Raw genomic sequence first — 25,488 nt, forward strand, 5'->3', positions numbered from 1 at the left:
ATGTTAGTATTTACTTTCTGAATATCAGTGGCTAACAGCATTTCTTCATATATACCTTTGCAAAATGATTAAGCTTTCTTTTGTTTACTTCAGCATCTTATTTATCCTTCCCCAGTCTTATTTATTATTTCTGTTATTTGTGTCAGTGTATATTTCACAAAGATCATGTTCAGGTAATTTATTTCTAACAACACACAGATTCTTTATTTAAACGTGGTGGTGGTGGATTTTGTTTTTTCACGAATCAGTAGAGCATTTTGTTACTCTTATACAAGTATTTAGAAAGCAAACCAGAAGAGAAAAGTGTAGGCTACAGAAAAGTCTGTAAGGATAATAATGAACTCATTCATTTGCTCATTCATGTTTTATCTGTGCCTGATGGCATATGCTGCTTTTACTTATATTATATTACAACTCTCAAAGAATAATGTAGGCCTTCTCAATAATGTACGTTTTCTCAAACTCAGAAGGGCCCTATTGATCCTATTCTAAGTACCTTGACTTTCTCTTTTTCCCTGGTACTAAATGTATTGGATATAGTCTGCTCTTTGGGGAACTTGCTCTTTGGCTTAGAAGTGGGAGTTTATTTAAGTCAGTCAGTATTCAAGGTACTGTAAGTTTTTTCAAAGTATTTTATTGCAGCTGAAAAGTGTATCAGTTAGTGGGTAATGTAATTAGGGCTTGTAGACAGAACAGTTAATTTTGAGTTATTTAGCTTATTTTTAGAAAGATCCCCTTTGCCTTTTTTTAAACTTTTAATTTGAAATAATTATAGACTCAATTTCCTTTCAAAGCAGTTTTTTCTAAGCCTGATATATCATCACTGAATGATGATGAATGAGATTCTTTTAAATGATGTTCTTTCTATTACCTGCCAAGTTGTATTTTTCCTTTATGTGAGAAAATTTTCTGGAAATAATTTTGCAGCTTTCTTTCCAGAATAGATATTTGTTAATATTTGTATTTGGGAAATTGAAGCAAAATGAACATCAGTCTTGCCTATCTTTACTTTTTTCAAAAGCTCTAATAGATTTTCTTTCTTTTTCCCAATAGTGCCTTCTTATTCCAAAAATTTCTTTGGTAGCCACGTTGTAGAAGCATTTGATTATAAGCAAATATTTTGGGAGTTATTAGCATTTGTATAAAAATTATGTTAATATTCACCTAACAGAAGTTGCAAAACAGTTTCCTGGTACTAAATGAGTCAGGGTTTTTACTTTAACACATACTTTTTAACATATACATTTAAGTGCATCTATCAATGGTGAATTAATGCCTTTACTCTGGGATTTAAAATGTGATTGCTGTATAACATATGAGTACCCTGTCATAATGAAACGGTGCCTATTATTTGACAATAATTATGCATACAATCTGGCAAAATAATTTTTTGAAAGGTAAAAGCATTTTAAGAAATGTTCCATCTTATAAGTTGGAATTTTTGTTCTCAGAGTATTAATTATTTTACACATAGCAAACCTTTAAATTATGGTACATATTAAAACCCACTCAAACGAAGGTGGTAGTATAATTTATGGTAAGGAATAATATGTACATGGATGAGAAAGAACAAGATTTAAAAAGCAAAATATATATATGCTGTGTAACTAACATATTTAAGATATTTCTTGTTTAGAAGGTAGTTATTAGATAGGCAAGTTGGAGGAAGAGGGGGACACTAAATTATATATTGGCACACTTCCTGAAATGCATATGCATAGTAATTAGAGGCATTGATTTTTAAATGTCAGCCAGCTTTTATTCTCTTCCTTTTCTAGCATCTATTTGTATGAAGTGACTATTCTTACTTCTAAAAGGAGTTTATCAAGCTTTTTGTGAACATTTGTTATATAGGAAATAAATTACCACTGCTATATATAACTAACATTAATTTTGTGATACTAGCAGTTTGTGAGTGATTTAAAGTTTTATTGATTTGATTAATTTCTTATTTGTCAAATGATGGTGAAGAAATTCTCCATTTCCCAGTTGAGACATTTGGGGACATTTCTCATGCTTTCTACTTGCATCCAGTAAAGAAGTAATGCCTTTAGTCGTTTATAACCTTCAACAACATGTTAAAATGTGTTACTTTAAGATTCACATTCCAAACTTAAGTAGCTTTTTGCTAAACTGGTTTAATTTATTGTTGTATTTATCTGCTCTTAGCAGTCTTAAAATGGCAGCCCACTCCAATATTCTTGCCTGGAGAATCCCATGGACAGAAGAGCCTGGCGAGCTCTAGTCCATGGGGTTGCAAAGACTTGGACACAACTAAGTGGCTAACATTTAGTGGCCTTTAATACTTTATAGGCTTTTAAAGAATGTAGGGAACAGAGGATATTCCTGAGAGATGGAATATCTGTTTACCTAATTCATAAAATCGAAGATGCTTTAAAAGTGTGCTCTGTTAGTCTTACCAAGTCAATGGAAAGTTAATGTAGGTGTGGAAATTTTTTCCCTTCTCTTCTAGGTTATTTGAACCTAGATCCTGGGTTGGCAAGATCCCCTGGAGGAGGGCATGGCAACCCACTCCAGTATTCTTGCCTGGAGAATCCCCATGGACAGAGGAGCCTGACAGGCTACAGTTCATGGGGTCGCAAAGAGTTGGACACGACTGAGTGACTCAGCACAGCACTGGGTTCTTTGGTCTAATAATTAAATTGACATAAGACAAGTTAGCAGGAGAAAACATATTTAAGTTGGTACATACAGGATCCCCTGTGATAAGAGACTTGAGAGCAAGTTGGACAGTTGAGGCTTATGTGCCATCCTATGCTAAGGAGTGGGAGTAGGGCCTGGGTCTTCAAAGGGGGAGAGAGTGACTCATAGGATAATAAGACCTAATGTGTAGTATTTAGAAGTTTGCCCTGCCATGCAGGTAAGACTTGCAGATAACATCATGGTAATAGCTGTTTTTCTGGGCCAGGCCCCCTATCCAAATTCTTTCAGGTAGTTAAGGGAGAGGTGTAAGTTTTTCCTGAGTCTTCTGGATCTTGATTGCCGTCAGCTGGAAATAATCCACATATGAAGTGGCATAATTTAGGCTGGCATGTTCTCCCCTTCAGTAATAACACAACTGCTCACACTGTCACCTGGTGACAATGATTATAAGACACCATAGAGTAGTTACTTTAATTATGTGCTCCTCGTACCCTGCATGACTTACATGCTCCACAAATCTAGTTCTTTTTTAAAAAATTTTTTTTTTTTAATATTTTTGGCTCTTCTGGTTCTTCATTGCTGCACAGGGTTTTTTCTCTAGTTGCAGTGAACAGGGGCTACTCTCTAGTTGCAGTACATGGCCTTCTCATTGCTGTGGCTTCTCTTGTTCAGAACAGAGGCTCTAGGGCACATGGGTTTCAGCAGTTGCAGCTCGCAGGCTCTAGAGCATAGGCTCAATAGTTGTGGTACACAGGCTTAGTTGCTTTACAGCATGTGTGATCTTCCTGGATCAGGGTTCAAACTTACGTGTCCTACATTGACAGGTGGATTCTTGACCACTGAGCCACAAGGGAAACCCTTGATACAGCATGGTTCTAATGATGGTATTTCCTTATTCATTATGTTTCATGTAGTTAAGAATGATGTGTGCGTGCACAGTTGCTACAGTCGTGTCTGACTCTTTGCGACCCCAGGGACTGTAGCCTGCCAGGCTCCTCTGTCCATGGGAATCTCCAGGCAAGAATACTGGAGTGGGTTGCCATGCCTGCTTCAGGGGATCTTCCCCACTCAGGGATTGAACCCACATCTCCTACATTGCAGGCAGATTCTTTTCTGCTGAGACACCAGGGAAGCCCCTAGAAGTCAAGAATGGTAGACCTCTTTAAATAGGAAGGAAGGATGCAGGAAAGGTAGCCAGTTTATCCCCACCCTCTAGATGGCTTTTCACTTTTATGTGCACTTACTGTTTGTATAAAAAAAGTAAATATTGCTTATGAAATAAAGATATGAAGTCTGACATTCTTCATGGCCCATTTTAAGCTTTCTTTGGGTTTTCATCTCCAGCTAACTTATCCCTTTCTTGAGCCATACTTGTTTCCTTTTTATCTCAAATCTTCTGCATTCTCAGAATTTAGTTTATAAAATTTTCCCTTTGCTTTACCCACTCATCAGAGTTAAGTCTTAATTCCATCTATTCAGGCTTCTCCAGTTCCCTCCATCGCAAGTACCTCTCACTCCACTACCTTGCAATGATAAATACCTCTGCAATAGCATTTATCAGAGACTACCTTCTGTTGTAGTTAATTGTTTGTGTGTCTGCTTTTCCTGTTAGATTTTGGGAGTGAACTATTTAGGTTTGTATTAATATTATCTCCGTAGTGAATGGTATAGAAAGGCAAAGACTGGTTTTTGAATTGAACTCATAGATTTTTAAAATCTATGCATTGCTTAATTCTCTTCTATGGAGTGATTTTGCTGGAATTACTATTTTGTTGGATTGTTTTACATTTAAATTGCCATTTTCAATGTTTACCCACCATTTTCTGAAGTATAAGAATTATTCCTTTGCTGGTTACTGTTCCATCATGCAAAAGACAAGAATAGTTGCATAGATATTAATTTTTTCATATTAAGTATCTATTATGCAAATTTTGATAATTATGCAACCTTATATTTAAGGACGGATATTTCATAAATGATGTTTTTCTTTTCATTTGTAGGTTGCTTCCTCAGAACATTGGCCTTCTCTATGTTGGAGGTTATGAAAGACCCTTTGCACAAATCAAGGTATGATTGTTCACTTTCTAACATTTTTTCCTAGGTACAGTTCATTCATCTAGAACCCACTAAAATCCTTCAAGTAACTCACAAAAATTGGGGAGTGTGAATTATTAATTTTGTTTACTTTTACATATCTCTGCTGAAATAGTACTTCAGCTTTTCAGTAAATCAGTTAGTTTAATAATCTTGCCCATAATAAATTTGACCGGTACAATTTGGTGATTAGCTAAGAAAAATACAATTTAGAGCTTCATTACCCTATTTCCCAGTAGAATTTTTTTGACAGCTTTATTGGGGTATAATAGACATGTAAGAAAATATACATATTTAAACTGTACAGTTTGACATCCAGTTATACTTACCCTTGTGAAACCATCACCACAATCAAGACAAATGACATATCCATCAACCCTAAAAGTGTCTTTGTGCCCCATTGAATTCCCCCACCTCTTCCCCTTCCTGTTTCTCCTCCACTTCCCAGGTGACCACGGATCTAATCACTATGGATTAATTTGCACTTGCCAGAATTTTATCTAAATGGAATCATACTGTATTTCTTTCTTTTGGCTTCTTTGGTTCAGTTATTATTTTGAGATTCACCCATGTTGTTACACTTCAGTAGTTCATTCTTTTTTATTGCTGAGTAATATTTCATTATATGGTTTTAGCACAGTTTCTCTATCCTTTTACATATTGAGGGACATTTGGGTTGTTTCTACTTTTTGGCTGCTATAAATAAAGCTGCTGTGAACATTTGTATACAAGTCTCTGTATGGACATATATTTTAATTTCTCTTGGGTAAATACCTAACACCAAAATGATTGAGTTAAATGGTGAAAGTGGCTCAGTCGTGTCTGACTCTTTGCGAGCCCTATACAGTCCATAGAATTCTCTAGGCCAGAATACTGGAGTGGGTAGCCTTTCCCTTCTCCAGGGGATCTTCCCAACCCAGGGATGGAACCCAGGTCTACCTGCAAATTCTTTACCAGCTGAGCCATAAGGGAACCCCAAGAGTACTGGAGTGGATAGCCTATCTCTTCTCCAGCAGGTCTTCCTGACCCAGGAATCGAACCAGGGTCTCCTGCCCTACAGGCGGATTCTTTACCAACTGAGCCATGAGGGAAGCCTGAGTTAAATGGTAGCTGTGTGTTTTAATTTTTTAAGAAACTATCAAACTATTTTCCCACCATCAGGATGAGTGCCAGTTCCTCCGTTTCATCATCAACATTTGGTATGGTCAGTCTTTGAGTTTAGGCATTCTTGTAGGTATATAGTATTTCGCTGTAGTTTTAATTTGCTCTTCTGTAATGACTAATAATATTGAGCATCTTCTCATGTACTATTTGCCATTTATACATCTCTAGTGAGGTATGTGTTCAAAAACTTGCCATTTTTTGTTTTTGTTTGTTTTCTTAAACTGTTGAGTTTTGAGCATTCTTTGTATCTTCTGAATGTAAGTCTTTTATCAGATATGGGATTTCTCTTAACAAGATCCTCAAAGAGCAAAAATTCTTAATATTGATGGAATTCAGTTTATTACTCTTTTTTCATGGCTCCTGCTTTTAGTATTGATCTAAGAAATGTTTGCCTAGCCCAGAGGCGGAAAGATTTTTCTTCTGTGTATCATTCTGGAATCTTTATAGTTCTGCGTTTTACGTTTAGGTTTATTATCTAATTGAAATAATTTTTGTATGTGATGCAAAGTTCAAGGTAAAGAGGAATATTGTCCTTCCTATACCCCAACCCTTTTTGGCACGAGGATATCCAGTTGTTCTAAAACCATTTGTTAAAAAGACTATCCTTTCCACCACTGAAGTATCTTTGCATCTCAGTTGAAAATCAGTTCACCATATGTGTGTGTGTAAATCTCTATTTCAGAACTCTTTATTCTGTTCCATCGACCTATGTGTCTATACTGTGCTTTATCAGTCATGTTCAGCTCTTTGTGACCCCATGGACTGTAGCCCACCAGGCTCCTCTGTCCACAGAATTCAGGCCAGAATACTGGAGTGGGTTGCCATGCCCTCCTCCAGGGGATCTTCCCAACCCAGGGATTAAATCCAGGTCTCCTGCATTGAAGGTGGATTCTTTACTATCTGAGCCACCAAGGAAGCCCAAGAACACTGGAGTGGGTAGCCTAACCCTCCTCCAGGGGATCTTCCTGATCCAGGAATCAAACCAGCCTTTCCTGCCTTGCAGACAGATTCTTTACCAGCTGAGCTACAAGGGAAGCCCCATGTGTCTGTACTATATGCCTTCACTAATAACACAGTCTTGATTTTCGTGGCTTTAAAATAAGTCATGAAATCAGGTAGTGTAAATCCTCCAAGTTTTTCTTTTCAAAGTCCTTTCCCCTTGTGTATATGACATATTTTTATGCTTTGAAAAACAAAGGTTTTATACTGAGCCTGAATAGGACATACAAGGTATATAATACTGAGGAGGTTAGTCACATTATTGACATTATTAAATTAAATACCTTATTTAGCTACCATAGCATCAGCATTTCTTTAAATACCTTCCTTAATTTAAGACACTCAAAAGTCCATGTTAAGGTCTTAAGTTGTGAACCCTCTTGAGTGTTTCTGATTCCCTAAGTAATGACACGAATTCAGGTACTTTCTTTTTTTTCCTATTTTTAACATCCCTGGAACACAAGTGGAGCTGGCAAGAGTCTCTTCATAAGCCTCCCTCACTATCCTGTTCACCAAATTCTACAGTAAAGCCAGGAATCCTGATAAGTTTCAGCAGAAACATTTGTAAAAGCCCAACTTTTTTTCCTATCCACTGATTTGGAAAATCCTCTTTCCCCTTATTAGAACTGAAATAATGAAAAAGTGAGAGATATATCTGATACATTTAAGGAAGGGTAGAATTTGTGGGTATGTGTCTGTTACATGTTACATATTATCTCAAAAGCATAAGTGTATGTATGAGGGTGATTCCTCCATCACTCACCTCATCTATTAACATATCATTTTCTTTATTCAGGCCATTTCTATCAAGCCCAGTGACAGAGGTCAATCCTTTGTCAACCCTTTATGCCTGGATAATCAACTCAATAGAAAAAAGTCCATTATTTTAGGGCATGTTTTTCCTTTGATGTTTCCATGGGAAAGGTTTCTTTCATATGCTATGAAAGGATTTCTTATCCTCATTAATTATCGAGGTTCTTTTATAATTCCTGTAGTTCTTATGAAAATGCTATATAGATCCTATCTAATTAGAATGCTTACAAGTTAATTGGAAAACAATTAAAAAAAATCATAGTTGAAATGCTTGAGATTAGCCTAGAAATTTAAGTTTCTTTCTGTGCCCCTTGCCTTGCATCTGACTTCTTCTGGTCATGAAGTACCAGTATTTTTCTCTCTTTAAACTAATATATACTATATTATATGGCATATATATCAGATATAACCTTTAATAAATGGAAATGGCTTTGCTTAAGAGAATATTGGTTGAAATTTTATAAATCAACCTAGGAGTTTGTTCATTTGAATATTTAAGAAAAGGAATTCTCATTTCATTAACATCACAAGACTAAATGTTAGTGGCTTGGTGTTAGAGGTTCCATTTGTTAAAGAGACATTTCACGGTTGTATTTCTAAAAAGGAGCTCCAATTTATAAAGATCAGAAAGAAAAAAACACAAAAAGGGTGATAGATATTTGGACAAGTATTAAATGAGTTCAGAAATTTGCTATAGGATGACAATAGATGTATGTACTATTAGTGTATAATATGAATTGTTACAACCATCTTTCTCTCCCTCCCTCCCTCCTTCACACCCTAGATACAGATGTGTACAAACATGGAACTTCATGATAGTTTAAGACCAGTACATCTATATGCTACTTTCAGGTTTCATTATTTTTAGAGGAAGTTATTCCAACTTTGCCTTTTGTATCTCCTAACATCTTCTGTAAGTCATTGAAAGGTTCTTTTTTCAAAGAAGCTCAGTCCTTAAGTTTTCATGGGAAATTTGTCATCCGAAGAACTTGATTTTAAACACGCATGATTATGCTCTTATTTTATCCTAAAATATGATAAACCAAATAAAACACTGATCATCTTATAGTGAGTTGTAATACAGTGTAAGAAAAGAATTGTCTCACATATCCACAGCTACTGTTGAGTGCTGTGAATGAAGCACATTGCACCTTCATCCAATACTAACTTCTGTCACCATCACTGAGATTAAGATAAGTTTCTAAATGTCCTGGGTTGTGTGTGATTAAGATAAGTTTCTAAATGTACTGGGTTGTGTGTGACTTAGGGTTTTCTTAAGAAAGAAATAGATTTCATTATATCTTTATATTCAGTCTTTGAAATTCAAAAGAAACATTTTGATTAAAGTAAAATTTTACTTAATTCCTATTCATATGCTTTCAGGTTGTCAGAAACTTTTTGGGGTGGTTATTTCTATATGTCTTTGTATAATACCTTTGTCTTAGTTCAGTGTGTATATAATCCTATTATCCATAGTTTATTTTTATAGACATGGTCAAGGTTAAATTATAGTTTACATTTTACACCTGTTATTCAGTGTTGTTTTCTAAAGCATTTTATAGTCTGATAAAAATCTCAGTGCTGTTCTCATAGGGTTCTAGTCCTGGAGGCTCCACTTAGCAGCCAGAATCCATAAAACAAAGAAAGATTGAAGCCTGTCAGCATCACTTTTAATCAACTTAATGGTTGTTATGGAGAGTCTCAAGGCAACAGGGCTTTTCCTCCCCTCCAGGCTTGAGATCAGTTGCCTCTTGCAGTCCTGTCAGCCCAAGAAGCGTGTGAAGCTGTGAGGCTGAGTCACGTACGGTTTCCACTTTGACACCACAGAACAGCGGAAAGATGTCTTCTGTATTTTAACTATGAATTCCATACAGCAGGCGTATGTGAAAAGTAAGGAATGTAAACATTATTCTGAAGCAGCTATTTTATAATCAGTGCAGCTGAGTTATTCTCTGCCTCATGCCCAGTTCCATCCCTGCCGAGGAACTGGGTGCCGTTAGTCACAGTCTCATACTCTGAGCTTTCTGAGCTTCAATTTTTAAAAGCCTCTTTACAGCCCAGGAAATATAGGATTGGTGTTTGCATCCATATGCATATGCAGTAGGTACGGAAAAGACTGCGAAAGAGATGGGGTCTCTCTTAGAGAATACTGAAAAAGCTAAGAAGATTGATTCTGTCTGTTCACTGACTGATGGTGTTTTAAAAAATGTGTGGCTCATTAGATCAATCAGTTCAGTCACTTAGTCATGTCTGACTCTTTGTGACCCCATGGATGGCAGCATGCCAGGCTTCCCTGTCCATCACCAACTCCTAGAACTTGTTCAGACTCAGGCCCATCGAGTCAGTGATGCCATCCAACTATTTCATCCTGTCGTCCCCTTCTCCTCCTGCCTTCAATCATTCCCAGCATCAGGGTCTTTTCCACTGAGTCAGATCTTCCCATCAGGTAGCCAAAGTATTGGAATTTCAGCTTCAGCATCAGTCCTTCCAATGAATATTCAGGACTGATTTTCTTTAGGATGGACTGGTTTGATCTCCTTGCAGTCCAAGGGACTCTCAAGAGTCTTCTCCAACACCACAATTCAAAAGCATCAGTTCTTCAGCGCTCAGCTTTCTTTATGGTCCAATTCTCACATCCAAAACATGACTGCTGGAAAAACCATAGCTTTAACTATGCAGATCTTTGTCGGTAGAGTCAAGTCTCTGCTTTTTAATATACTATCTAGGTTTGTCATAGCTTTTCTTCCAAGAAGCAAGCATCTTTTAATTTCATGGCTGCAGTCACCATCTGCAGTGATTTTGGAGCCCAAGACAATAAAATCTGTTACTGTTTCCATTGTTTCCCCATCTATGTGCCATGAAGTGATAGGACCAGATGCCATGATCTTCATTTTTTAAATGTTGAATTTTAAGCCAACTTGTTCACTTTCCTCTTTCACGTTTATCAAGAGGTTCTTTAGTTCTGTTCACTTTCTGCTATAAGGGTGGTGTCATCTGCATATCTGAGCTTATTGACATTTCTCCTGGCAATCTTGATTCTAGCTTGTACTTCATCCAGTCCCGCATTTCGCATGATGTGCTCTGCATATAATTTAAATAAGCAAGGTGACAGTATATAGCCTTGACGTACTCCTTGCTCAGTTTGGAACCAGTCTGTTGTCCTGTTCTAACTGTTGCTTCTTGACTTGCATACAGATTTCTCAGGAGGTAGGTCAGGTGGTCTGGTATTCCCATCTCTTGAAGAATTTTCCACAGTTTTGTGATCCACACAGTTGAAGGCTTTAGCATAGTCAGTGAAGCAGAAGTAGATGTTTTTCTGGAATTCTCTTTCATTTTCTGTGATCCAACGGATGTTGGCAGTTTAATCTCTGGTTCCTCTGCCTTTTCTAAATCCAGCTTGAGCATCTGGAAGTTCACAGTTCACATACTGCTGATGCCTAGCTTGGAGAATTTTAAGCATTACTTTGCTAGTGTGTGAGATGAGTGCAGTTGTGCAGTAGTTTGAACATTCTTTAGCATTGCCTTTCTTTGGGATTAGAATGAAAACTGACGTTTTCCAGTCCTGTGACCACTGCTGAGTTTTCCAAATTTGCTGGCATACTGAATGGAACACTTTCATAGCATCATCTTTTAGGCTTTGAAATAGCTCAACTGGAACTCCATCATCTCCACTAGCTTTGTTAGATCAATGTATTTTACTGAAGGGAATTAGTTAATATTGATACTTTTCAGTCTATAAGGTAGCTAAAGTATTACATCAGATAAAGATGCAGGCTGTAGAACTGAGTATTCTGGTTTAGTGGCTTCCATACTTATCACTGTGAACCTGTAGGGCTGTACTTTTCACTGAGTTCCAGTACACATACACATACACACATTTATATACACACAATGTAAACCAAAGTTCCAAAAGAAGTGTGATGTAACCACTGTATTTTCCATTCTGTTCTGTTTATTTTTCTGTTGACTTAGTTTTTAAATGTGGGTCTCAGCACACTCAGTTAACTTCTCTCCTTGGAAAATGGGTCACGACTCACCAGCACTGCTGCGAGGTAGGACTTGTCCAGCTAATTCTGCCATCTGTCACGTTGATGCAGTACGGGAGAGTGGAGCAAGTTTACCTGCTCCTGAGTTGATGCTAGCCCTTGGCCTGGCTTCGGAGGGGACATCATGGTTGCTGGGGAGAGGGAGGAAAAGAGCATAGGGAAAGATTATTGAGAATGGAGTTAAGGTGTTTTATGGAGCCAAGCAAAGCTTCTTTCTGTTTCAACAGAATCCTAATTCTCAAGAACAAAAGAGAACCTTCCACACCTACTCTGTCTTTCAAATGATTTCATGTATTTTGAAGATAAAGAAATTAAGATCCTCCTAGATTAACAAACAGAAAGAAACAGATGAGTGAGAAATTGAGAGAAAGCAGTGGAAGCGTATCTAGATTTGTGGATTTGTGTGCCATATTCAATGAATAAGTTTTCTGTAGTACTGTGAGCAGAGAGGTAAATTTTCAATGTCTCATATTGCAGTAATCAGAGCAGGCATGAATATTTCTTTGCTGAAAGCAGATTCAAAAAGTGAAAGAAGCTTAAAAAAAAAAACAACCCACAAACTGTTGTAAAAGCCAAAAGTCTGTCTGCTTCTGTGCAATAGCTATTAAGTCACTGACAGCATTTTATCTCGTATACTTGCTACCAGAGTGCTTCAGGGCCCTTGCAGGGCTCTCTACGAGCCTGTATTATAACTTTCTGGATGTTTAAAGTCATGCATTGTTACCAACAAGTCATATAGAAATTGCAGACTTAGGTTTCCAAAATGTATTCAATAGCAGTAGTTTTCCTGCCATTTTTACCAAGGCCCTTATGGCTATGTTATTGCCAGAATTGAGTAATACTTCAGGCCTATAGTCATACCTGTCTTAGTTTCAGTATTCTTACCTTCATGTCCTTAAAAAACTTACCTATAAGAATTTGAATTCCATAGGGCTAGACTGTGTCTTGTGTACTTCTGTACTGTCAACAGTTAACCTAGTGTCTAAAATGTAAAAGCACTAAATAAATATTTGTTAACAGTATTATTGAAGAATGCCTAGAAAACCAAATATTTTTTTTATTATTACTAAGGTAGAGTTGATATGTAACATATTATTTTCAGATATGCAACATAATGATCTAATATTGTATACATGGCAAACAATCATTACAGTCAGTCTACTTAATATACATCACCTTGTGTGTGTATATTTAGTCGCTCAGTTATGTCCGACTCTATTGTGACCCCATGGACTAGCCTGCCAGCCTCCTCTGTGGGATTTCTCAGGCAAGAATATTGGAGTGGGTTGCCGTTTCCTTTTCCAGGAGATCTTCATAATCCAGGGATCAAACTCGTATCTCCTGTGTCTCCTACATTGGCAGGTGGATTCTTCACCACTGAGCCACCTGGGAAGCCTTTACGCTTTAGCAGCTTTCAAGTAATATACAATATGGTGTAAGTTTCCAGTATACAATATGGTATTATTAACTGTGGGCTTCCAGGTGGTGCTGGTGGTAAAGAATCTGCCTGCCAGTGCAGGAGACTTAAGAGAGATAGGTTCAGTCCCTGGGTTGGGAAGATCCCCTGGAGAAGGACATGGCAAGCCACTGCAGTATTTTTGCCTAGAGAATCGCATGGACAGAGGAGCTTGGCAGGCTACAGTCCATAGGGTCACAGAGTTGGACACAACTGATGCTACTTAGAACGCATGCATACACATTATTAGCTATAGTCACCATGCTGTGATGGACAGGGAAGCCTGGCATGCTATAGTCCATGGGGTTGCAAAGAGCTGGACACAGCTGAGTAGCTGAACTGACCGACCACGCTGTTAGATTACATCCCCAGAACTTATCTCCCTTATAACTGGAGGTTTGTACCTTTTAAGGCCTTTCATCTATTTTTCCCACCCTCATCCACTGCCTGTGGCAACGACTAATCTCTTCTCTGTATCTTTAAACTTGTGTGTTTTTTGGTTGTTGTGTAATTTTTTTTTTGTTTTTTACAAAGTATTTACCATGAAGTTCATCAGAGTATTCAAAACTGTGGTTCTAATTGCATATATATTTACTGCCTTAAAACTTTATTTTCTGATCTCTGTTTTTCTTGAGTTGGGATGTCTTTGAGGCGATATAAATTAATTTTCTAATTTAAGATTGTGGTTGTAAATTATTATTAATATAGTAGCTTTATTTGAAATGTAGATTTCATGAATACATTATTCTGAGAACATTTTAAAAATAGTCCTCAAATTATTTTCCAGCTAAGAAAGTTAGCATTTTTCTTAGCTATAAATTCCAGTTATTTTCGATCTCTCTTGAGTTAGACACTTTATAGAAAAATATTAGAAATCATTTTAGCATATTCTAGATTTTCTTTTTGAAAACCAGATTTATCATATCGATGTGACTCTTATTGTAAATGTGGTTTAGAGAGAAAAAGACTAAGCATTTTTTTTTTTTTTTTGAATTTTGAAATGTTCTCAGAAAAGAAAATGGTATCATGTATTTAGGTATTCATAATGCAGCAGACATCCTATTTTGGTGAAAGGAAATAACACAGTGTTTCTTAACCTGTTGGGTTTTTTCCTTACGAATATTTTACTTCTAAAAAGAATTTCAAAGGCACTGATAACCATGTAAATAAAAGATCGTATCTAAAGTGACTATTGTTGAGGTCGTATTTCTGACAAATGCCATGGTTTCTGATCTAGATTATATGCTAGATTTCTGGAAGCTATACATTTCATTTTCTTCCCACAAAAAGAGAAAAAGAATTTCTCCAGTAAGTAGCCAATTGGGAAGGCATATTTACTTGTCCTTTGCCTAATAAAGTTTTAGTAACCTTCTCTCCCCGCCTGCCAAGGCAGAGGTAGCAATAAAGACCATTTCAAGAGTTACATGGCCATGATTCAGGCAGTTAGGAACACTCCAGATTGGTGTTCTCTTCGTTGACTCTTCAAGTAATGAACTATGAAGCTTTGAGTCTAGATAATACAAATCCATTAATGTTGCCAGTGATTTGTAGTCAGCACTATTAAAGTTACTACCTTGAGCACCTTCAGGAATTTGAAATTACTGTAGTAAATGATATTTTGTTGGAAGTAGATATTATAAGGTGTGGGTAGGAGGATTTTGTTTTGTCTTAAACAGCTATTTAAAAATACAGTCAAATAAATCTAAGTATCTTTTTAAATAGTTTTTTCTAAATAGTGAGCTATATATTTGTTTTCTTCACATCTCCAGATTTCATTTGCTTGTTAGAATTATTTGCCAGTAAGTAAAAATGACAAGCTTGTAGTTCAGAAAATTCACAAGCTATACTAAATGAAATGTAAGGTTTGGAGAAGTTATTACAAATTTATCGTTGCAAATACAAGATACCATTTGGATTCTTTCAACAGTGTCACCAGATCATAACAATGCTACAAGGAAATAGCTTCATGAGTAATATCTCATCTACTGAAGTAATATGTTCTTTCTAATACTAAAGTACTTTTAATCATTTTATACTAAACTTCAAGTCTGATAATAGTCACAATATCAGAACAACACTGTGATACTGTTCTGTTGTATGTTCACAATATAGAACACACATCATATATCTTTAAAAAAATTAATCAATCTAGAATCTTTGTAGATAGACACATAAAATGACATTTTAGATTATTTGGCTATCCAAAATTTCTTCTCAATAGATTGCAATGTTTTAGAATCAGATTTGACTTTATAGGTTTTAACTAATAAAAGTGGTTGTCTCGTGGAAAATTCATTTTGTGTAAAACATTTTTTTAGCCAAAGAAGGCTGAAACTTTGAAAAACAAATAGTATAGAAGAATATTTAAATTAAATGTACCTCTAATGTATCTTTTTTCCTTTTTTTTGAATTTTATCAAATGTTACAACCATGTTTCTCTCTTTGAATATCTAATTTTTTTTTTAATGCTTTGTCAGTATTTGAAAACTTTCTAACACGGAGAAGGAAAACAGAGTAATATATTTGTTTAAAACCAAAAGCATAAACAATTAGTTCAGTTAGTACTGTTGTCAAGCAAATGAAAATCATAACCAACATTTATTGAGCACCAAGTGTCAGACACTATTCTAATTAATTCTCAGACAGCCTGTAAAGTATAGGTACTTTTAACATTTTCAGTTTTATGGATCAGGAAGACATAGAAGACAACAGATAGATTATATTATATTGTGTCCTATGGAGTATTATTTTAGTGGACGCTATTTAGTAATTACTCTTTATGTTGCATTATATATAGTATAGTGTTATATTTCTTGAAACCCTTCTGAGTTTTGCTTGTACAGCTGGTCAGAATTATCCCTGTAATTGGTATAATACCAGTTAAGACCCAGATTAGACTAAATGACTTGACCAGAGGAAATAGGATTCTACCACAAGGATCAAGATGGAATCATTGTGGTTTATTTACGTTTAAAGAGATGGGAGTATAAAGGGCACAAAGTTACAGTCTTACCTCTGCTACTTATTTAGTCATTGTTAAGTGTTTATGCTCATTAGTTGTAAATAGTAAAAGCTGTATTGAGAACATTTGTGAATTGCTAAGATATTAAAAGGCTTCTAATTACAATATCTTCTGATCTAGTTGTGGAGTATTTTCCTTTTTATTCCCAAAGCATCTGTTTTGGAGTTCATTGTGTCATGTATTTCTCCTCAGCTGTGGTTTTTTAAAAAGGCCTTTAGAGAGGCTCACCCTCCTTGTTGTTTTTCTTTTGTAGTAAATGATTTTTATTTCATCTTTATTACTTCTTAATATCCAAGAGATTTGGGTGAAAGTATGCGGTTATTAATTTGAAATAGTCTCTAGAAATCTATTTCTTTACTAACCAGCTGGGAAGAAATCAGGTATATAAACAAATCACCTGAGCATTTTGTGTGCTTTGATTAGCTCAGAAAGAAAAAGTACCTCCTTTGCAAGATTTTTTCCCACCAGGTGTGACAGTTTTGCTAAATAAAGTGAAAAACAGTTTCTCATTTTCTGACTCAAAGTTGAGTATGCTTTGTGAGCATAGCTGGAATTAAAGCATTTTAATGTTTTTCAAGATCAGTGTATCTTGGAGGAATTTTGATGACTCAGGGCTGATTTTAGCCACAGAAGGAACTAGAGCAGAATTGCAGAGAAGGAACAGATGTTTTCTAAGTTTCAGGATGAGTAGGTTGGTTGCATAGCACAAGGGTAATTGGATGATGTCGGAAGCAGTGACAGTGAAAATAAGCAGAGATATGTTCTCAGGGTGGTTATGGTTTAGCAAAAGGATGAATGAAATAAGGCAACATGCATATGATATAGGTCATGAGATGTTACAAAGTGGAGCTTTCTGGAGTGACGTGGGGCCATGCAAGGAAAAGGTAGACACTGTATTAGTGGAGTAAGTTACTACCAGTGATGAATTATTCCATTTTCTTTATCCTATTAAAAGAATTTAGACTCCCATGTCCTCACAGGGCTTCTTATCCATAATGAGTAAAATCTTGAGTCTGTTGAGGATTTTCAAAAGCCTTTCAGTTCAGTTCAGTTCAGTTGCTCAGTCGTGTCCGACTCTTTGGACCCCATGAATCCCAGCACGCCAGGCCTCCCTGTCCATCACCAGTTCCCGGAGTTCACTCAGACTCATGTCCATCGAGTCCGTGATGCCATCCAGCCATCTCATCCTCTGTTGTCCCCTTCTCCTCCAGCGTCTTTTTCCAATGAGTCAACTCTTCGCATGAGGTGGCCAAAGTACTGGAGTTTCAGCTTTAGCATCATTCCTTCCAAAGAAATCCCAGGGCTGATCTCCTTCAGAATGGACTGGTTGGATCTCCTTGCAGTCCAGGGGACTCTTAAGAGTCTTCTCCAACACCACAGTTCAAAAGCATCAATTCTTCGGCACTCAGGTTTCTTCACAGTCCAACTCACATCCATACAAGACCACTGGAAAAACCATAGCCTTGACTAGAGGGACCTTAGTCGGCAAAGTAATGTCTCTGCTTTTGAATATGCTATGTAGGTTGGTCATAACTTTTCTTCCAAGGAGTAAGCGTCTTTTAATTTCATGGCTGCAGTCACCATCTGCAGTGATTTTGGAGCCCCCCAAAATAAAGTCTGACACTGTTTCCACTGTTTCCCCATCTATTTCCCATGAAGTGATGGGACCAGATGCCATGATCTTTATTTTCTGCATGTTGAGCTTTAAGCCAACTTTTTCACTCTCCACTTTCACTTTCATCAAAAGGCTCTTTAGCTCCTCTTCACTTTCTGCCATAAGGGTGGTGTCATCTGCATATCTCAGGTTATTGATATTTCTCCTGGCAATCTTGATTCTGGCTTGTGCTTCTTCCAGCCCAGCGTTTCTCAGGATGTACTCTGCATAGAAGTTAAATAAGCAGGGTGACAATATACAGCCTTGACGTACTCCTTTTCCTATTTGGAACCAGTCTGTTGTTCCATTTCCAGTTCTAACTGTTGCTTCCTGACCTGCATATAGGTTTCTCAAGAGGCAGGTCAGGTGGTCTGGTATTCCCATGTCTTTCAGAATTTTCCACAGTTTATTGTGATCCACACAGTCAAAGGCTTTGGCATAGTCAATAAAGCAGAAATAGATGTTTTTCTGGAACTCTCTTGCTTTTTCCGTGATCCAGCGGATGTTGGCAATTTAAATCAATGCAAATATGGAAAATGGGAGAAAAAAGTGAAGACATGTCTGTTCTTTTGAATTCTCCTCATTCTTGGTGGAGTCACAAATGTCCTTAATAAATCTGCCTTCTTCAGGGCCAGGCCTCTGCTTCACTCAGTCATGTTGGCGGTTAACTAATGGTCACCTGAGTGACTTGAGGTAGGGCCCTGTCGCTTTCTTCCTCCAAACCTCCTGCTCCTTGATAGTTTCTATTGTAGGCATCTTGACTCTCTCTGGCATAAATTCAGTGACCTGTTTCAGGCCTTGAGAACCTTACCTACTAGTTTGCTTTTTTTGTTGTTTGTTTTTAAGTCATCACCAAGAATGGCTTCCTATTGCCCACTGTAGCAAAGGTAAATTCCATCTGGCTTTCCCATGCTCTTGTCCCCTCATTTCTGCTACCTCCCACATCCCTCTAATGCTGACAGTTCTCTATCCCTTTGACTATACATACTATTCTCTTATCCATTCTATATCACAGAATTGACCTGCTAATCAAAAAGCAGCATTGATTAGGTATATATGTACAGGTATTTTGGTGAAGACAGGGATATAAAGATTAATATTTTCTCAATGTTTTGTAATAGCCTATAAAGGAAAAGAATCTGAAAAAACAAAATACATATATATATATATGTATAAATGAATCACTTTGCTGTACACCTGAAACTAGTACAACGTTTCAAATCAACCATACTTCACTTAAAAATACAACAAGACTTAAAAAATATTTCATCTGCCCCCAACTTATTAATAGTCTGGTTGGTGAGATGGAAAGGAATCTCTTTGTGAAAAGATATATAATGAAAGTAGGAAGTGATGTGTTTGCTTGGACTTCACTATAAATGTCAGAAGTTGAGGAAGAACTGTGTGAGGGGCAGCTGAAGTGGGATTTATAAAGTGAAGAAGAACCGTGTTGTCCTACCAGTTAGGTATATAATAGTGTGTGTGTGAGAGAGAGAGACTGAGACTTTGTCTTTTTCTGTTTACTGTAAGAATGGGAGGATGGCAGGTGTCTCAGGGAAGCAGACGACATAAAACAGGGAGTGGAGCTATGGAAGTTTTGCCTTGAGTATAGGAGCAGAAGTGTATTGAGAAAGTAATCCGAGGTAGGGTTGGAGAGGTGAATCAGTGTTAAGAGAGTTTAAAAACAGAAACAAGAAACAGCCACACTAACAGTGAAGCTATGCAGACCACTTTAAGAAGTTTCAATTTGGAGCTGGGCTGGGGTACCTAATACTTTTTTAGAGAAACATGAAAATTTTAGGTGAGAACTAAACTCACCATCAAGAACTGACATTTTCTTGGTGATTCATATGAGTATTTCAGATGGCTTCTGTAGGCCCAGATAAAGAAACTAACAATAATGCTCACTGCCATGGACAATGACAGAAGGGTCCTGGATTCCTAAAGTCATAACTTTCAGGTAGTAAAATATTATTATATCTTCTTCACATTATTTGAAGTGGAACTAATATAAAAATAGTTCAAATTAATGTTTCTATTTGTTTTTTTTTCCCCGTCATTCTCTTCCTGCTCAAGTGGAACTATTATTTGTGACAGGAAGTGAATGCACTAGAGAACCTTTCTTAATGTGACTGGTTATACTTTTGAATCTGACAGTTCAAGTCACGGAAGATCTTTCCTTTCCATAGTTGTTTTTTTCAGTTATTTTCACCTCCTTTTGTGTGTCTTGAGAAGTTAAGATTAAACCTGAGTCTGTTAGACATAGTTTTCACAGGGGGAATTGTATTTTGGAAAATACAACAAATTGATTAGTTCAGGTTTGTTCAGTGCAGATTTTTTATTGTGAGAAGGAAATCAGTTCATAATACCTTTTTCCCCACAGAAGGTGATAATTACCCTTTGTTGTTGCATTCACGACTTATTTATGTAGAGAGTTATCTTTAAAAACATAGCATCAACACTGTGTTATTGAGTTAAATAATTGTTTACAAATAATACATAAATAAGTCTAAAAATCTAGCTCCTCTAGTGTACCATTTTTATTAAACATTTCCTTCAATGTTTCTACACAGTAATCTGGAAGCAGAAACCTGAACTCTAGTGATATACTACCCAGTAGTAGAATTTGCATATTTCTGATTATATATACATATATATAGTCTTTGTTTTGGAAATAAAAACCTTTGACATTATTTTTAAACTTAAATGTTTTTGTGAAGATCAGTGATAATATACAAAAGCAGCTCTGGCATAAATGGAATGCTAGCATATGCTTGTACTAGGAATAGAAAAAAAATAAGGTATTTTTATGAAGTGCAAAAGAAGTCATTTTTATTCAGTGCATATTATATGCCCAGAATGTATTATACCTCCTAATATTTATAAAGTCTTACAAAGTAAATACTATTTCTATTTACAGATGAGAAAATGAAGACACAGAGAGGTTAAATAACTTACCTGTGGACATGCAACCAATAAATGATATATTATAATTGGGATCAGAACTCAGGTTCTCCTGACTCCCTAAGCCCAGTCTCTTTGTTCTTTACAGCACTGTTTTGTGAAAATATTGCTGATTTAAATTTTCCATTGGAGATGTTGATCATGTATTCCAAGGGAGTCAACTCACACAACTGTGCATTGAATAGAGCAAGCTCTATAGAAATGCAAGACAATGAAGAGTTCAGTTACCCAATATCTTCATCATTTAATGAAAATTTTACCATGTAGCTTTTCTAAGCAAGCATTTGTGTTAATTTTTTCCCTTTGATACATTGAAAGTATCTCTGCCTCCTTAAAGTGTTCTGTAATTTTTACATAACTTTTATTTTGAGTATCATCTTGGGCTATTTGCCTGTGCTTTAATAAAGTGATAGCCTCAGGGATTGTTCAGTTCAGTTCAGTTCAGTCGCTCAGTCATGTCCGACTCTTTGCGACCCCATGAATCACAGCACGCCAGGCCTCCCTGTCCATCACCATCTCCCGGAGTCCACTCAAACTCATGTTCATCGAGTTGGTGATGCCATCCAGCCATCTCATCCTCTGTCATCCCCTTTTCCTCCTGCCCCTAATCCCTCCCAGCATCAGAGTCTTTTCCAATGAGTCAGCTCTTCGCATGAGGTGGCCAAAGTACTGGAGTTTCAGCTTTAGCATCAGTCCTTCCAAAGAACACCAGGGCTGATCTCCTTTAGAATGGACTGGTTGGATCTCCTTGCAGTCCAAGGGACTCTCAAGAGTCTTCTCCAACACCACAGTTCAAAAGCATCAATTCTTCGGTGCTCAGCTTTCTTCACAGTCCAACCCTCACATCCATACATGACCACTGGAAAAACCACAGCCTTGACTAGACAGACCATTGTTGGCAAAGTAATGTCTCTGCTTTTCAATATGCTGTCTAGGTTGCTCATAACTTTTCTTCCAAGGAGTAAGCGTCTTTTAATTTCATGGCTGCAGTCACCATCTGCAGTGATTTTGGAGCCCCCAAAAATAAAGTCTGACACTGTTTCCACTGTTTTCAGGGATTGTTAATTCCTCTTAAACCAGTTGCATGTGCTGCATGCTAAGTCGCTTCAGTCGTGTCTGACTCTTTGTGACCCTATGGACCGTAGCCAGCCAGGCTCCTCTGTCCATGGGATACTCTAGGCAAGAGAGAATACTGGAGTGGGTTGCCATGCCTTCCTCCAGGGGATCTTCCTGACCCAGGGATTGAGCCTGCATCTCTTATGTCTCCTGCATTGGCAGTCAAATTCTTTACCACTAGCGCCACCTGGGAAGACCAAGCCATCTTAAATCAATTATTGCTTCAGAAAGTGGCCCAGGATGATTGTGCTTTGGGGTTCGTAATTTGCTGTCAACTATTATTTCTCAGAGTCAAATTCTAGCAGTTCCTTTCTTGCTGCTTTTTTTTTTTTTTCCTGTCAGTAACTTAAAAAGTGCCAAAATTTCTAGGGAACATTAGGAACTAAACTTGTTAAATCAGTAACCTTAATTTGCACCCAATTGTATACATCCATAACCTTTGACCAGTGGGGCTAAAGGTGTCTATACGTCCTCCTAGACAAACTGTGGTACTTTAATTCATTGTTATTGCATTCATATTTTTTCTTTTTTAAATAAGGTGTTAATTCTGCTGTGTTTGCCTCAAGACAGTACTGCACTTCTGTAACATTTTGTTTGCTAGAACGGCCTACAAACTTACCCTTTTATTCTTTTAATTATGTACACTTTTCTCACGATCCTAAATATTTGAATGTAGTTCTGCTTACTGGTTGTGTAAGTGTGAATACAGCCAAGAAGTCAGAAAGCGTCAGCAGCTCTGCTCAGAAATGACATTCTTTCATCTGCGGTGGTTTCTTTTCTTCAGTGAGCCCGCTGCTGCCTTTCCTCACCGTCTCTTTTCCTCATGGTGCCAGTCGTTGATGTCTCTGTCACTGCTACTCACAGCCACCCCAAAGTGATGTAAAACAGGTTTGGAACTTAATAATACTTTTCCCAAAACATATGTGTATCTTCAAGTTTCTCAGGCAAAGTGACTGAACCAGTTCTGCTTTCTTTTCTCCTGTCAGTCAGTGCTTTGCAGGAGTTTTCCTGTTTAGTGTTGCGGCAGTAGTGCGGTGTGGTTTATAATCCACACATCTCTTGTAGGTACATCTGCAGATTTAGATGCTTCCCTCATGTCCGCAACGCAAACAGCTCTGCTGCCTGAGTCTTTCTGGTATGTAATCACAGTGTCAGTGTAGTTCAGACTCACCATGGTCATTTCAAAGAAAATACACAGGATAGCTTCAATATAAACTGGAAGCTTTTCTACCAAACTAGAAATATGCTAATGGAAGGTTCCAGGCACTTATAATGGCACTATATTCTTATTAAGAGGAACCTCTTAAAGGATGATTTCATCTTAATTAATATTACAATTGATAAGGCCCCTTTCTGATTTTTCTTTTGGGGGCTCACAACTTAAACATAAGATGCTGGGTTCTCCTGAATATACAGTTAATATGTATTCAGAAATGGGTCATCCATAATGCCACAGTTTTATGTGGTCATTTATAGCTGTGGAGCAATAGCCTCCTGGTGACTCTCAAATCTTTACCTCATTCTTCTCTTAAACCACAGTTTTGAATCTTCAGATGCCTCCTGGACAGTTATATTTTACTCTTTCAAATCATCTCAGATTTGCTTTTTTGTTACTTTTGATACGAACATTCAATGACTACCTGCATCACTCAGTCATTAAACTTAAATTTATTAGGTACCCATTATGTGCCATGTTCTTGGAGAGACACTGGGATCAGAGCAGTGAATAAGACTGACATGGTCCCTGCCTTGGTGGAGTTTTCTGTGTAATGTACCAGACTGCTGACTGAATCAGGTCTTCAGGAGTGATGACTGTAATGATAGGGAAGATAAGGGGTTATTTGGATAGAGGGCAAGGGTTTGTATCTTCTTCCAGTGAGTTGGGAAGACCTCCCTAAAGAAGTCAAGTTTAAGCCCCAAATTGAAGGGCATGAAGGAGTTAGATGAGTGGGGACAAGCTGGTCTCTCAATGGTAATACCAAGAGAAAACTAACAGTAAGTTAGTCAATCACGCAAGGCACCTAGAACATTGCCTGGCCCTGAGTGTGGCTGCTGTCTTCACCACCTGTGTCATTGTCATCAGTCATTGGTTTATTCAGGTGCTCAAATAAACATTGATTGAGCATATGCCAAGTGTTGGGTACCTTTTGGTACTGTGATGGGATTAAGAAATGAAAAGTTTAAAAATCTGCCTTTTCAAGAACTTAAGGTGTGTATGTGTGCTGTGCTCAGTCAGTCAGTCGAGTCCGACTCTCTGTGACCTTTATGGACTGTAGCCCGCCAGGCTTCTTTGTTCATGGGATTTTCCAGACAAGTATACTCAAGTGGGTTGCCATTTCCTCCTCCATGGGTAAGATATGTATACAAATGGCTAAAAAGCAAAGACTATACCGTGAGAACAGTAAGGGCGGTATGAGCCCATTTCTGGTAAGGAACCGTCCTTTCTTCCTGGGAATGGTATATAATCTATGTCATGTACTTATCAAATAATCTTACACTGTCTATAAAATCTTTTATTTTCCTGTATTCTTATTTAACTTTTAGGATTTTGCACATGTAGATCTTTTCTAGCCACTGAAACTTTCCATGTTTGAATTGAGAAAGTATGTGTCCCACCCACTGAAGTAGATGAATAGTAGGTGCTCTGAATGTTAATGAATGGTCCTAAAAACGTATTAAACTTTTTAGGCTTACTTATACAAAACCCTCATAATTGCTAGAGGCCTTTATAATGATGGTATCACGTGCTTTCGAGGGACTCAATATAAAGAAATAAAGAAATGGATGTCACCTCTTTTAAAAAAATGTTCTCCATATTATTCTTCAGGGGTGCACCATACATAGATAACACCAATTATCTATTTTAATATTTTGCTGTAGTAAAGAGACATCCCTGACATCATTTTTTGAAAGTGTATTACTGTATGCAGCTAAAAAAAATTAGAGCAAGAGTCAAAATTGGTAATCATTTAAATAGTTTTTATTTGACAGTAGCAAAAATGGTATATTTCACTTTTGCTCATACAAAATAAGCAGCTCAGCAGACAGGAATATATTTCAACAAGATGAAATTTGCAAAATGTTGCTTATATTTCTCTCGAGAGAAAACAGTCATTGTGTAGTAAATAGCATATTGTAGCTTTTGGTATATAAGATTAGTAAGCATTTTATTGGCTGGAATCTTTTGTCTTTATGTCAATGTAGTACTTTTATTAAAAGATAAACTTTTTTTTAATTTAAACTTTAAAGCATAAAGCTTTTATTTTTAATAAACAGATATTTCCCCTCACAATTAGATGGAACATTGAGCTGGCCATAGCAAACAGTGTCATAGATTGTCTCATCCACAAGGAAGCAGATTAATGAGTTTTTAAATTAAGGGTAGTCTTCAGAAATTCCCTGGTAATCGGTCTTTGCAGTGGTTTTTAATCTCTTAAAACATAAAGCTTGCATGGGGTGAGACATGAATTAATTTCCCAGCTATTGACAAAACTGC

At 37.0% G+C, this 25,488-nt stretch overlaps 1 protein-coding gene across 2 annotated transcripts in view; it reads left to right on the top strand.

Annotated features, from left to right (window-relative positions):
- RNGTT (RNA guanylyltransferase and 5'-phosphatase) overlaps window positions 1-25,488 on the top strand; it is a 233,538-nt gene that overhangs the window by 184,899 nt on the left and 23,151 nt on the right. Inside the window, exons 14-15 of one of the 2 annotated variants that reach the window (XM_052645722.1) lie at window positions 4,665-4,731; window positions 22,777-22,906. In XM_052645722.1, coding sequence (XP_052501682.1) covers window positions 4,665-4,731; window positions 22,777-22,779 — 70 coding nt within the window. In that variant the 3' untranslated portion in view covers window positions 22,780-22,906. Of the gene's footprint in view, window positions 1-4,664; window positions 4,732-22,776; window positions 22,907-25,488 lie in introns of those variants that run through there. The other variant, XM_052645721.1, reaches the window with a different exon arrangement.

This window comes from Budorcas taxicolor, chromosome 9 (assembly GCF_023091745.1).
Source record: "Budorcas taxicolor isolate Tak-1 chromosome 9, Takin1.1, whole genome shotgun sequence".
In the NCBI taxonomy this organism is placed as follows: Eukaryota; Metazoa; Chordata; class Mammalia; order Artiodactyla; family Bovidae; genus Budorcas; species Budorcas taxicolor.